General features: G+C 38.5%; 1 protein-coding gene across 1 annotated transcript in view; it reads right to left on the bottom strand.

Annotated features, from left to right (window-relative positions):
- The window catches only part of BNC1 (basonuclin zinc finger protein 1), a 69,973-nt gene extending 69,008 nt beyond the window's left edge, over window positions 1-965 (bottom strand). Inside the window, exon 1 of the mRNA XM_072345563.1 lies at window positions 949-965. Within this exon, the coding sequence (XP_072201664.1) occupies window positions 949-957 (9 nt within the window). The 5' untranslated portion in view covers window positions 958-965. The remainder of the gene's footprint in view (window positions 1-948) is intronic.
- Window positions 966-14,389: the final 13,424 nt, after the last annotated feature.

The following is a 14,389-nucleotide window of genomic DNA, read 5'->3' as shown; positions in this document are numbered from 1 at the left end:
CAGTTAAGAAACACCAGATTTTTGCCCACATGTATGCAGCACAGTTTGATTGTATGCCTTATAATATGATAATCTAGTTATTCCTTTAAAATGGATAAGAGACATACCAAAGAGCCCCAGCAAGTCAGCATTATTCTTTGTATACTGTGAGCACTATCCACTAATCAACACAATGATAAACAATGAAGTGAGCGCCGTAATGCAGAAAGAGGCTGAATTAAGACTGCCCAAACATGATTACTAAACCAGAAACCTGGCGTGCAACCTCACTTTTTCTCCTCTGCTTCCTCAAGCACAGATTTCTGCATTAGCAAGGTGGTGACACGTTTGCAATCAGTGGTCATAAATGGCCAAAACTTACAAGCAGTCTGCTTTCCCACCTAGGAATTAACTCCACTGAAGACATTCAAAGCTACCTCTGGCATTTGACTTTGAGCAGCAGTGCTTTGTGATTTACCTACCATAGGTCCCCAAAGGCTAAATCTGAGCTTTTAGACTTAAATAGTAGAAGCAGTAATACCAAGGCAGAGGACCACGAAGCATCCTCATCCAACACCACGAACCACCAGTATCTCTACCGTCACAGAGCTGTCTTAGTGCTATCAGCACCTTTGTAAGGTAGCAATCAACCAGCAGCTACACATAGAACACTAACGGGCAAAAACTATCCTCCGGAAGTCTTTTCAATCAAACTCGTACTCTTTGAGTTGCAGACACCAGAACCAGCCTCCCAGGCCCGGCTTTGGCCGCTCTCCACGCCTTCGGATCAGAGAGAGCACACAGCGAGGCGACGAGGAGCGCAGCAGCCGCCCAGAGCCGGCGCTCCGCAGTCTTCGGCCGAGTGAGGAGCTGCCACGCGCCGCCATCCATCCCGCCCAGCCCCGCGGTGCTGCCCCTTCCCACAGCGCCATAGCACAACCCCCCCTCAGCCCACAGCGAAGTACTCACGTTCTCCATATCCGACGGGGCGCGAAGTACCCACCGCGGGCCGCTCCAGCGGCGATCCGAGCCAGCAGCAGCAGCAGCAGCAGCACCCACATGCTCCGCAAGAGGAGCGGCTCAGCCCGTTGTGATTTAACGCCTGCTCCCCGGGACAGGTGACGGTGACAGGTGGTTGTGCCCGGCCCGGCCGTCGCCCCCCGCTGTGCCGGCCCGCTCCTCCCCACACACCTGGCGGCGGGGCCGCTTCCCGCTCAAACGGCCGCCAACAGCGGGCTGTCCCGGCGGGCTCCGCTGGCTTGGAGCGGCGCGTGGTGCTTTCCAGAACGCCGGTGGAGGAGGGAGGTGAGGAGCCTTCGAGAGGAGATGGCCTCGTGCTGCCGGTCAGTCACCATAGAACCTGCCTCAGTATGTGAACTTAGAGCAGTGTAAAACCTGGCCCAATGAAAAGAGAACGAACCTTTTCCTCTTCATCTTTCAGAGGCTTCTGTGGCTCTGAGGGCTCTCCATGTGGTGAGGAACTGAAGAGAAAATCCTTGTTCCTTTCTGTTCAGCTTCCTAAGATACCTTCTGCTTGCGTAGGAACATCATGTACAAGGTATGGATTGCTGTACGTGTGAAAAAGGCTGTTATAGCCTCATTCTGTCCTGTGCAAATTGTATGTGTGGGTTCCATAGGGGAAGAACACCGTGCAAATATAACTAGTGGCTTTGCAATGACAGTAGTTCTAGACCAGCAAGGTCAGTTTACATAGACATAGTTACTCCTTTATGATTTTATTATGTGTTAAATAGCATGTGCTTAAGAAGCATCACTGTGTATCATTTTGTGTAGCAACAGCCACATATAATTGTATACTCGTACACTGTGAAAAGTGGAGCCCGTTAATCACTTTATGCCCTTTGCAACATCATTGAGTCTTAGTGAACCCGGTGACTAGATACACCAAACACATGGAGTTAATCACAGGAGAAATATTTGCACATTCAACATACTAAAACGTGATCTAAAGCGTATTACAGCAGGCAAATTGAGGAGGTAGTATGGTTAGCATCAGGTTTAGGATTTTTTTTTATTTTTTTTTTTTTAAATAAAAAAAGATGTACATAATACCCACACTGAAATTCTTGAATTCCATGTGTTCTTTCAGCTTCAGAAAACAAACAGTTTGGGGGGAAAAAGTCATATTGATTTAATCTTGCAAGTGAAGCTACTACTACTCTTTATTAATATTTAGTGTTGTGATAGAAATGTGGGAATTACACAACAGAAAAGATTTTCTTATTATTAATCTTTTATAAGTGTTTATCTCACAGTCACTGAAATAGCAAGGTTTAATAAGCCCTGATGTTCTCTGAGTAAATTGGTCCTTTCAAAATGCATGTGAATAACAGAGGTATTATAGACAACTCATGCTAGTCTAAATGAAACATACAGCTCTTCTGTTTTATCTCATAATCATCGTGAAACTAACAGTCCAGTGAGCCCTAGGAAGAGATTAGTTTTATATTTGGAATAAGTGTGTACAGTTTTTGATCCATTTAGTGAAAGGGCTGGAATGTTAATTAGTGTTTCCTTCATAGTACAGTGTTGTGTTAAGCCATGGAATAAAGAGATAGCCACCAGAATAGAGCCCAGCTACAGGTATTCCATGAAAAGTCAACCAAAATGGGATCTTTGAGATGCTTGCTTGCAGTTTTTGCCCATTTTTTAATTTGTTGAATACTGGTTTCTGCTACTTTGATATAAACATAAATATTTGGGAATGCAAATATATAATGAGCACTTCTGTTTACTTCAAAACATGCATTTATTAAAGTGGAGAGGTGTGTGCTAGCAAGTACAGTCTCCTCACCAGAGAGCTTGGAGTGTAGTCAGAGTTGTAAACCCCAAGTCTGTTCTTTCTGCTTTTCAAAGGATGTGTGAGCAATAAGAGACAGAGTGACAGCCAGGCAAACAGATCTCCTCCCACAAACTAGGCTAGCTAGCAGAAAGGAGCAGAGAAGGTTCAGAGTTCCAGACAATTTTTGGAAGCTGTGCTTTTAAAGGCTTTCAGAAAAGTTGTCTTATCTTTTGTCTTCCTACAGAAGACAATTTTTGGAAACTGTGCCTTTAAAGTTCAGACTAGGCTACTGAGCAGGGAGAACAAAGGTGATGGAGAGATCTTTTTCCTAACAAAAATTGTAAGTTGTGTTCCTGCAGGATTGGCTCCTAGCTATTGTTCTTGTCCTATGCCATTTACTTCTGACCATCATGAATACTGAGAATGTACAGAATAACAATCAGAAGGAGCAACAATATCATGAGAGTTATTTTTTTATATCACATATCGTATGAGATTGCTCCTTCAGTAAGAATCATACTGATGCAGATGATTTCATTGCAAATTTTGTTAAGAAGAAGAGGCATCACCTCACCCATTCTGTCTAAGAAAGTCTCTGTGGGCAACAGTTACAGCTGGATGACATGAGAGATTCCTACATCAACAGCCTTTCAAATAGGTATCTAATACTAGTGGTTAATTTTTCTATTTGGCAGAGGAAGAAATGTGAGAAACCACACATCTGTCAGGCTCTATCAAGTATCATTTGGAACACTTTTCAATCATGTAGAAATTTGTATTATGCAATACCAAATAGAAAGTCAAATATTCATATTTTTTTTAATCTTCTTGCTCTTTAAATTTAAATCATGACTAAATACATCTTCAAATTGAAAATACCTGGACTTACAACACTTAAGTCTTCATCAGTACATATAATCTAACTTTTTAAAACAAGAAATCACTGTTTTATTTTCACTTTTGTTGTTCATTTATTAACACGTTGTCATTTTAGACCCCAGCACGCAAGGAGGTATCAGATTATCTTCTGTCTCCAATCACCTTCTAGTTATTTTCTGTCCTGAAGCTCTGATAACTTTGCTCAGTCATACCCACTCAGATGCTATTATAGACTACAGAACATTTGCCCAAACTTTGTTTAGAACTATATTAAAGGAAAATATTTGTTCTTATCAGGATACAGTAGTAACTCTGTCATGAGTCAGCCTTGTCACATAGTAATAATTACTGTATTTTAACTACATAATAAACAGTCTCGATAGCGCTTGATAAACAAACCTGGTAAGTAAAATCCTTGTAAACTGCATCAAAGAGTAATCTCTATTCTAACCACTAGGAAAAAAAAAATCATGTGATGCATGCCAGCTGCACATTTTGTTAACCCACTGTAATCATTAAGATTCTTGCATGAAACTTTGTTAGAGGAATATTTAAGATTTTTTATGTATAAATTAGCAAATAAATAGAATGAACAAGTGTGTTAAAATCATAGAATCAAAGAATCATAAAATGGCTTGGGTTGGAAGATGCTGTTCATTTAGTCCTAACCCCTGTACGATGGATGTGGTTACATGGTTTCCCCTCACCAGCTCAGGCTTCCAAGGGCTCCATCCAGCCTGGCTTTAAATGCCTGCAGGGTTGGGGCATCCACAACTTCTGTGGGCAACCTGGGCATCACTGCCCTCTGAGTAAAGAATTTCCTGCTTTTAATACAAATCTCTCCTCTTTAGTTTAAAACCATTCCTCCTACTCCTATCACTATCACCATGGAAGAAGTCTGTCTCTATCTTTTTTTATAAGGTCCCTTTAAATCCTAAAAAGCTGCAATGAGACCTTCCCTAAGTAGAAAACTTAACTATTGCCAAGGTGATCTCATACAATTTTGCATTTCTGGCATTTTGGCTCTCTGCAGCTAGCAGAGACGATGGATGTGTGACCAACTGTAAAGAAATAAACAATCTAAGCATATAGTTGTAAGTGATAGCATGCTGTTTAACTTCTGGTTCATCTTGTTTCCTTTCATACCTTCACTGTTCAGTGAATGAGTGAAGTTGTGTTGTCATTCAGCTAAACAATGGATTAGTAATGTCATTCCAGCTACAGAGTCTGTTGTAAGCCAGCAGAGAAGTCCTGCAGTCTATGGGACTTTAAATATTAGTGACAATGGTGAAATTGGGATCTTCATGAAATAACAAATGGTTGGTTTGTTATTCTGTAGCTGGCAGTAGCATTGTTACTCTGTACATTGGTCATTACAGAAGATGGAAAAATGTGGTGTGACAAAGAAAGTATTAATGAATGCTACCTTTCATTAAGGTGTATAAATATCTGCATATTCTTCTCAAGGATATTATCTATGGGGGATAATGTCAACCTCTATCAATCCAGAGAATGTGGCAAGAAGCATTTCACATGTCTGCTGCTGGGTCTACACCAGGTCTACAGCTCTTTTCCTTTCCAATGACAATGTCTGTAACTAAAATAGCAAGAGAAGTTTGGAATTTTGCTTTCTTCCGGCTACACAAATTATGAATGAGACTCCTTGTATGCTTCTCTACATCCATACAGAGAAACTCCAGGCAGTGTGAGGACTCCCCCAAAGCTAAGCAGTGGTCAGTGTAATTCCAGTGTTTAGAAAGAAGAAAGTTTGAGTCACTATTACATGGTGATTCAGGTAACGTGCTCTGAGGCAAACAAAGACTTTTCTGGCCCTGTAACAGCTGTGCAAGCTGTATATGTCAAGCCTTCAGAAATTATATGCTCTTCTGTATCATTATTTTCTTTAGCTTTGAACTTCATGTAGTAAAGGTTTTAGCACATGGAGTTACAGACTAGTTGGGTTAATTTCATCTGTAGGGAAGATGTTTGAAAGAATTTTAACAGATTAGGAGAAGGAGTATCAAGTAAAAGCATCCTTCAGTTTGATTAGTTGTACACACATGGTTTAGGAAAAAAGAAGGCATGCTTCACTAGTCTTCTGAAGCTCTTTGAAGATAACACAGCCAAGATAGGGCATAGAGTGGACATTGCATTTTTAGATTTTTAGGAGTCATTTAACAATGCTTTACCCCAGAGATTAATGCTTAAAGAGAGGGGAGTAAAAGGGCAGGAGAAAAGTTTGCTCCTTAAATTGAAAAGTAGTTCTAAGCAACAACAATTAGGAGCTGAAATACCATTTTTATGGACTAGCAGAAACAGAATGTCCAAGGCTGCAGCACTTCTGTTGTGTCAGAATTACTTGCTTACATAAGTGGTTTATATAAACCTAACTCTTTGGGGACAATAATAGGCTCATTATCATTCATTTGTAGTACTAAGAACTCCTAATAGGATTTGTAGACTCAGTGTGCAAAGTACTGTGTATGTTAGGAGTCTGCAGCCATGTAGACAATATAGAACACAAGTAGATGGGAAGTATTCTGTTTCCTGATCATGTAGAGGAGGTTCTGAGGTCTGGGCAAACTGAGCAACAAAGTAGAATCCGTATTTCTAAATAAATACACATTCTAACCAAAATAGAGATGTAAAATTTATTGTACAAGTGCATATTGCAGCATAAATTTGATATGCAGTTGTAAGAAGTGACATATATATATGTACATATATATTTAGAACAGTTAGCATTCTATGGTATAAAAACACCTTGCAACAAATGGTGCAACATTCCTAATTGAAACTTGCTTGGTTCAAATATGACTTTCTAAGCTACAACCACATCTGAAGTGTTTCTAAATTATCATAAAAGAACCAAGTGGCAAAGAGTGCTTTTTTTGGACCTATAGCATATAGATAACGGTACAGCAGTGATAAATTGAGTGTGAGAATCACTATGTGTACAACCTGGGTTTGAAATACTAAACTTTGCAAGATGTGAGCATGACCACACACATCAAAAGGATATTCCAAGATGCTGGCTAACTCACTCTGTACATCCACTTCCCAGCATACTAAGTTTAAAATCTTAAGTGGTAGGTAAAATTTTCCAAGGCATTGCCAATAACTGTTAAAAAAAAAATAAAAAATCAATAGAAAGAAACAAAAATAAGAGTTTTAGCCTAGAGATCCATTTTACATTCTTACATGCCTTTGGCTTTCTGGAAGCTTTCTTATCCTATTGCTTTATTTTTTGAGTGCCTAAGAATCCTGCCTGACTACGCTTCCAATGCAGGATCTGAAATGATTCCTGCAAAGGGGACTTCCTAAGACTTCTGCATAGATAATCCTAGTTTACTGTGCTGTGAAATGAATTGGATTTGGATCTATCATGGTAAAAATAGTATCTCTCTCTCCAAATTTTGCTTTTCTTCTCCACACTTCACTAAGTGGTTTTGGAACCAGTTTTCAGCACTCCTCTCTACCTGATTATAGTCTGCTTACTTTGTGCGTGTAGACACATAACTGGCACATAGATACAGGAAGAAATACCTGTGAGGGTGCTGAATCTGTAGTACTTTAACCTGTGATTTAACTGTACATTCTCTTGCATCTTGGTAAAAGTAATTACAGGTAGCTTGCTGCTCAATGAAAGGGAGATAAGAAACCCCCCTACCCAGCACAAGAGAACAGTGTTCATGAGAATAGTTAACAGGGATTAGTTTACACACTGTAAATCCATACGTTTCCTTACCTCACAGCTAGTGCCTGGAAATAAATTGTTCTTGTTGCTATGTCTAACGTGTTGAATGACTGAGTGACTGCAGGAACTAATCCACTCATTACCTAAAAGAGCTCTTCTTTAGCTTGAGTTGTGCAGGACAGAGATTTTGATCTTGAAGACAACAGCTCTAATCCTAGTTCTTCATCAATGTGATTAATGTAATTAAGTGTGAGACCATCACTTTCTTCCTGCAAGATGACTGTAGTAGGGTCTTTTATAATATGACTCTAATTTAGACATTAGCCATACTTAGGTTTGAAGTGCCACACCTCTTGTATGGTATAAATAGGTATCTAAGTTAGAAAAGCTGCTCAGTGTGCTGTTATTGCTTGTGTTATGTCCTAAAGGAACATGAGTCAATCAATAATTAAGCCACAAAGTATTGCCTGTTGACATGGCAACATGTTCACAGATGTGACGTGAACTTAATGTCCTTTCATGTCTCCTGTGCAAGTAAACGTCTCTGAAGCTCAGTAACAAGGAAAAGTCGCTGGCATTGCCAGGGAAAGATGGAATAAACTTAAAAAAATAAATCACGTCTTTTATAAAAATTGATTATTTTGAACCTTTTCTCTCTCAAATCTGCTGTGTAGATGCTCTCTCTCTGATTTGTTTTTTTGTTTTTTGTTCTTTTGTTTTAGTACAAGGACCTTTCCCTAATCAGAAAATCCCCTATTGCTTATTGCCAAGTCTTTTCAGAAGCATGAAACATACTTCCTTATGGATCATTTTCATGATTGCCACTTTCCCATGTAGTTCACCCCACCCACATTTTTTAATGGAGCTGGCTTTTTTAGGTTGTTAGGGCTTGGCATGGAGGTCCAAATGTGAAGTTGTCATCATCAGTAGATGCCTGTTGTTCTGGAGATGAAGCAGCAAAGTTTGCATGGCATCAACATCTGTACGTTGGGATCAGTTTTACTGTCCGCTTCTGCAGCTTCTCTGCACATGCTCCCTCTCTCACACTCTCTCTGCTTGCCAGTTACCCTATTCTCCTCTTGGCTTGCATGTGTTTCTTCCAGGCTTTCTGCAGCAGATGTTAATAGGCCTCGCCAACAGCCAACATGTTTTGTTTGCCACATGTGTTGCTACCTGTGTCACAATGGGTGAGGTTCTTTTTTCTTTTTTTCCAGGGCATCTTTTTACTTCTACCTCAGTCAGTCTCTTGATCTTTCACACATTAAAAGTTTACTACACGTTTTTTTCCTTTGGGAGCTTGGTGTCCTCGGTGCAGAGGACATGTCCAGTCCAGCAAACTGCACTTTTATAAGATTGCTTCAACAATGTTTGTGCAACCACTTTGCAGAACTTTGTTATTCATGATTTTATCTTGCCACTTGATATGCATAATAGCTTGAAGGTGCCGTTGATTAAATTTTTCCAATGCTTTGATGTACCAGTACCAGCATTTCCATGTTTCTCAGCTCTAGAGTAAGGCAAAAAGTAGTACGCTATTGAAAAGTTGCGGCTTGGTCTTATGTCTGATAGTTTGCTATTTCCAGATTGATTGGATTAAATTCTCTATCTCAGCCCATCTGAATGTACAAAAACTAATTGAGGTAAGAAAGCCAATTATTTTGAAGTTAGGGAAAAACTTTAGATCCAGAATTTAAACTTTTCAGAATTCATGTAACATATTTGATAGGTTAAATCTTATAAATCTTATAAAAGGACAAATCTGGGCAGTCTGAATGCTTAGTGGGCAACATACCCTTCAGCTGGTATTAACCCCAACCTTCCAGACGTAAGGTATGTGGAAAACTAATAAACAAGCTAAGTGATAAAAAGACAGACAAGGCTGCAGGATGACTTCACTCTTTTCTCCTCTGCCTTTTATATATGTTTTCTTCAATGTCCTGTGCAATTTCACATCTGTGGGCAGATGAACTTTGGTGGGGTTTGTTTTTGGTGTTTTGTTTTGTTTTTTCTTAGAGATAGAAACCTCTTCTGCTTGTACCACTGGTCAAGTCAACTTCAGCAACAAAACTGCTCCAGCAATATAGTTTGGGTAAGGTCTGGAGCAATTCAAGAAAACTTGAGATCCTTAACAGCATTCTTTGGGATTTGTGCCTGAGCCAAATGTGCAGCTGAATGACCTGTCTCCTGTGCCCTTAATAAATAAATTGCTCACTGGCTGTGTTGCTTGCAAACTGGCAGCCTTCAGGCAATGCTCACTTGTCCTTTGTTTGAAAGGCAGGTTCGTCTGAGCTGGAGAAAAGGGCCAAAATCTCAATTTTAAGTAACCAAAATGGCAGCTGTCTTTCTTATTTTTATTTACTGAAAAATAATATTGTCATGCCTTAGCTTTTTACTCCGAATTCTTCTGTGAATTTTTAACTCACGAATCAGTTCATAAGCTTTACAATGCATGTAATTTACAGACAGAAGCTAGGCATTTAATGGAATATCTGCAGGCACATTCTAATTATACCTGAACAATAGTCAACAGGGAAGGGAATGATGGCAGCACCATTAGGAAATGAGAGGCACTGCTATCTATGCAAGACTTAACTTGATGGGAACTCAGCTATTCTCATGGCAATTCAAAACGCTGAAATTACACTGATTTAGTACTGAGCGTTCAATCACGATAACTTTAGTTTTTCTTTCTTTTTTTCTTTTTTCATAGGAGATTTTACTTTTAAAGTATGACACTGACATAAATGAGACTAATTGTTTAGGAGAGATTTATTCCAGGCAATACGATTGGAAAGGCAAGCACCTTTCATAAGAAATGAATATGTTCAATAACTCTAGCTTATTCCCCACCACGTCTATGCTGGTTTTAAAAAATAGATTATTGTATTTTTAAATGCATCCAAATCTCTTCTAAGCCGTGAAACAAACTTCTTTCTTTTGCTACTTAAAATGTTTCATTCGTTTTTCAAATTACGCTCTTCCTCTCCTTCATTCATGTGACCTTACTAGCCCCATCTACTGGCTAAGCACCAGATAAGAGAATTAGCACACAAGTTTGAAGGCTCGTGTTCTAACTGGGCTTCCACAAAGTTGCTACCTAAGGAGTAGTGCTTTTTCTGACACAAAAGACAAATAAACAAATAAATAATAGAAAACTACACATAATAGACAAATCTCATGAGGACCTTTGTTTCTTCCAGTGTTGGTCCATTTTGTTAATGATAAATAGCATGTTTGTTGTTATAGGATCTTAAATTCCTAAAGTATTTTACAACTTGCTAAACATCGTACAGCTGTGGTACCACATGTTCAGTGTTGATGTAGAGGAGATACTTATTGGATAGCTAAGAAGTATGAAAATGTCTTTTGTACGCCAATGGAAGTAAAACAGCAAAACGACTATGAATTTGGTACTGCATTTGCAGATTTTCAGAAATTCTTACAAGCAATCTGTGATTTATCCATGTATTAATACCAAAGTAGATGAATAGTTGAAAAAGATCTTATATATAAAATCCTGTCCAATGGCCTGGGAAAGGAAGAAGAAACCTGGAAAAAAAGAAGTTGGGAGTTGTTGAAGGGATGTTCCAGAATGCAAACATCTGATCCAAGTCACTCTGAAGAAAGAAAAAGCTGAGAGGGAAGAGAAAAGGATTAATTCATGTACCTTTGCTACAGTCAGTAACAGAGGTCTCAACTGCATTATAATGTCTGATACTGTCCATTGCAATGAAGATCACCTTAATTCTTTTCTAATATACTGCAAAGGGAGCTTTGCTAGATAAAAAAGTTTACTCCAGTGACTCAAGTCAATAGCTTAAAAGAGCACTAAAAAAAAAAAAAAAAAGATAATGTACTGATACCATCCTGGATCCTGGTCTAAGGACTTGGACATTTTGAGGAGTGGTGAATCCTATAAAAGGAAGACAAGTTAGAAGTCAATTATGATATGATGAGCTCACCTGCATAGCAATCTACATTTTCTTACAGTTATGTGTTATACATAACATATACAATGTTATACATTGATCTGATCTTTGCAATGAAATCCCACTATGGTTCTATTGATAATTTAACATTTATAAAGTGAACTCAGATGGGTTAGGAAATGTTATCCTTGGCCCAAAGTTACAGTGGGAATGAATATCAAAAGGAACGAGTTCTTTCAAAAAGACGAACTACTGGATTGTAACGTGCTCTTTCAAAAGCTTTCAAAAGTCCGTTGCCAAAATTTTCAAAGTACCTGAATGCTTTAGGTGAGTTTTACTAAAAGTCAAAAGAAATTGTGGTTTGCATTCACATACTTGCTTGTGAAAATACCATCTCCTGTCCGTGTTCTATAATAAATAGCACATGACTTACAGGACCAAAGAATAGCTTCCTGCTGAAGATCATGCAGAAGTAGTGCATACCATGGAAAATTCTCTGCTGATGTCAGTGCAGAAGATACAACACAGAATTCCCTTGACTGCATTAAAACAACACGGGTGATTTTAAAAGGAAACCTGGGAAATGCATTAATCATATGTTCAAGATCAGAACTACCTGTTAGTAGGAGTATTCATGTGATGTCTTTCTTAGCGTTAAAGAAGATGCTCTTTATTCTTCCAAATGCATTTAACATATAAGCAAAAACACCCTGATGCAGCTTTACCAGCTGCTGCACTATTTCCCTCTTGCAGAAGTGTTCTTTAGTGAACGCATGTTCTGTGGTCACAGGTAGTCCACTTTATGCACGACTGCATTTCTTTACAGACTCTAAACCCCAAAGCCTTAAGGCACAAGTGCCATATGTATACTGGATGGAAGCCTGATCCTTCAATGGATAGCTCAAGTGATTATGACTCACTTGTGAAACCCGGAAATAATATAGCCTAAAGGACCAGCTGATCATAAAAATGCTGATTTCTCTTTTAAAAACAATTTAGACAATTTAATCATGGAGTTTTAAAGATGACTGAAAGATGTTTAATTTTCTTGTATACCTTGGGAAACAAATCTGTGAACAAAGGTTTTCCTTAAGAATCTTTACCTTTTAAATAACACATGGAGACATACAGAAGGAAACCATTATGAACAGCGGGCCTTTCACTTTGTTTTGGTGTGACTGGCAGCCAACACTGCAAAGATTTGGATATCTCCTTTCCCAAGACTAACTAATCCTTGCTTTCTTCTTCAAGAACAGTATTCACATCTTTCTGCATTCAATTGAAAAACAGGTGGCTCAGATCAGCCAAAACTTAATCCTAGCAGGCCTTGAACTTACTGAATGCTATTGCTCTTCCAGTGGCTTAGAAGTTTTCTTTTTCTGCCACTACTATGATTAGTAATGATCTTGACACATGGGCACAGATGCACTCACATGTGTACTAATAAACACAAATAGAAAACATAATAGGCTAAGATGTTAAAATCAGAAATCAATCAGAAATGCAGAAAACAGCAGTTTTCTTATGTGCTAAGGCAAAAAACTGTATTTCTACCCAACAAAGGCAGAGTTAGTCTCAGAGATAGTCTTACGAGTCTGAAACAAATGCTCTTCATTACCCATTGATTAAAGAGAAAACAGTTTCCTAATCTCCATTCATTTACTGAACAGCTGGACAAATCCCAATAACTTTAAAAAATTATTACCAAATGTTTTGAAATATACTGTGCTTTGCCTGTCCTGGGTATTCCTTCTGAGTACTCTACAATTGGATTAACTGAGATGACCAATTTGTACCTAAAGCAGCACAGAGTCTATGACAACACATTTATTTTGATTATCCAAACTTAGTTCCTAACTGTTTCTAAAATCTGAAACTGCCCACCACGAGTTTTGAGTACTGAGACCACTTAAGACACTTTTCCAAATTACAACTCATTACATTAAGCCTTCTTTTCAAGAAACTCTGCTTAACTGTGCATGTGCTGATTGTTTTCTTTGTCATCTGACTTTCAGACTGGTTACTGATCTCCTTTGATATACTGTACATGACATCCTAACAAAACCAAGTCTTTAATCAAAATGATGAGGATTCAAATGTGTGCCACTGTCAGACAGCAGGGTAAGGCTAACATGCAGCAGATGTGTACTTGCAGGTCAGATGGAATGAATGGGTTTAAGACATACAGTTGGTACAATCTTTAGTTTAACCCTAGCTCTGATTTTAAAACCCAGGCAAAACATTTTCACAATGACCTGTTTTGGTTTTAACTGTCAGCTGGCAAAGACCCACACAAATATTTTATCCATGTGATAGACTTGACAAGCCTTGAAAGTCACAATCTAGAAAGCAGCAGGTATTTGTTTCAGGGAAAGGAAAAAAAGACTCTGAAACTAATTTTTACTATTTTGCTTTATGACAAAATCACCCGCATTAGTAGTTTTGTGAAAATATTTTTCATTTCATGTTACTAATGTACAAGATGTGGAAAAGCAGAAGATACAGCATCAGGTTTGGATAAAGAGGAACATTCTGTTATTTTATTTTACTTTTCCTTATTTCATTAGTAATTGTTTTATAGAAGTTTTGTATCAGGAGGTGTAACTGCTGAAAATGTTGCCCCACCTTTGTGATCCTAGCATGTTGTCATTACACACTACAAACTAACATCTGAAAGTCACAATGATAATATGCACCGCTACGGGAGAGTAAAGCATAACATGGAAATGTACAGTGCTGTGGTAGATAAGGGTGTGAAATTTGGTTATTTGTGACCTCTGTAGTTAGACTGTATAACATATACCTTAATAATTTTATATATATTTACATATTGGTGAAGCTTTTTAAGTCCTGTAGTATTCAAACATACTATCACAGAGCATAGTTGCATGTCACACGGTAGTCGGTTGTTGTGTTGAGGAACATGGCTTAGTGGGAGCTATTGGTAATAGGTGAACGGTTGGACTGGATGATCTTTTAGGTCTTTTCCAACCTTGATGATTCTATGATTCTATAGTCCCTATTTTATTCTGTTAGCATACTCTTGATATGTCAAACACCATAACTTCAAGCATCTACACGTCCTAGAAGGCAATCTATGCC

Source organism: Excalfactoria chinensis, chromosome 10 (genome assembly GCF_039878825.1).
Source record: "Excalfactoria chinensis isolate bCotChi1 chromosome 10, bCotChi1.hap2, whole genome shotgun sequence".
NCBI classification, from domain to species: domain Eukaryota; kingdom Metazoa; phylum Chordata; class Aves; order Galliformes; family Phasianidae; genus Excalfactoria; species Excalfactoria chinensis.
This window is presented reverse-complemented; position numbering and strand designations above follow the sequence as displayed.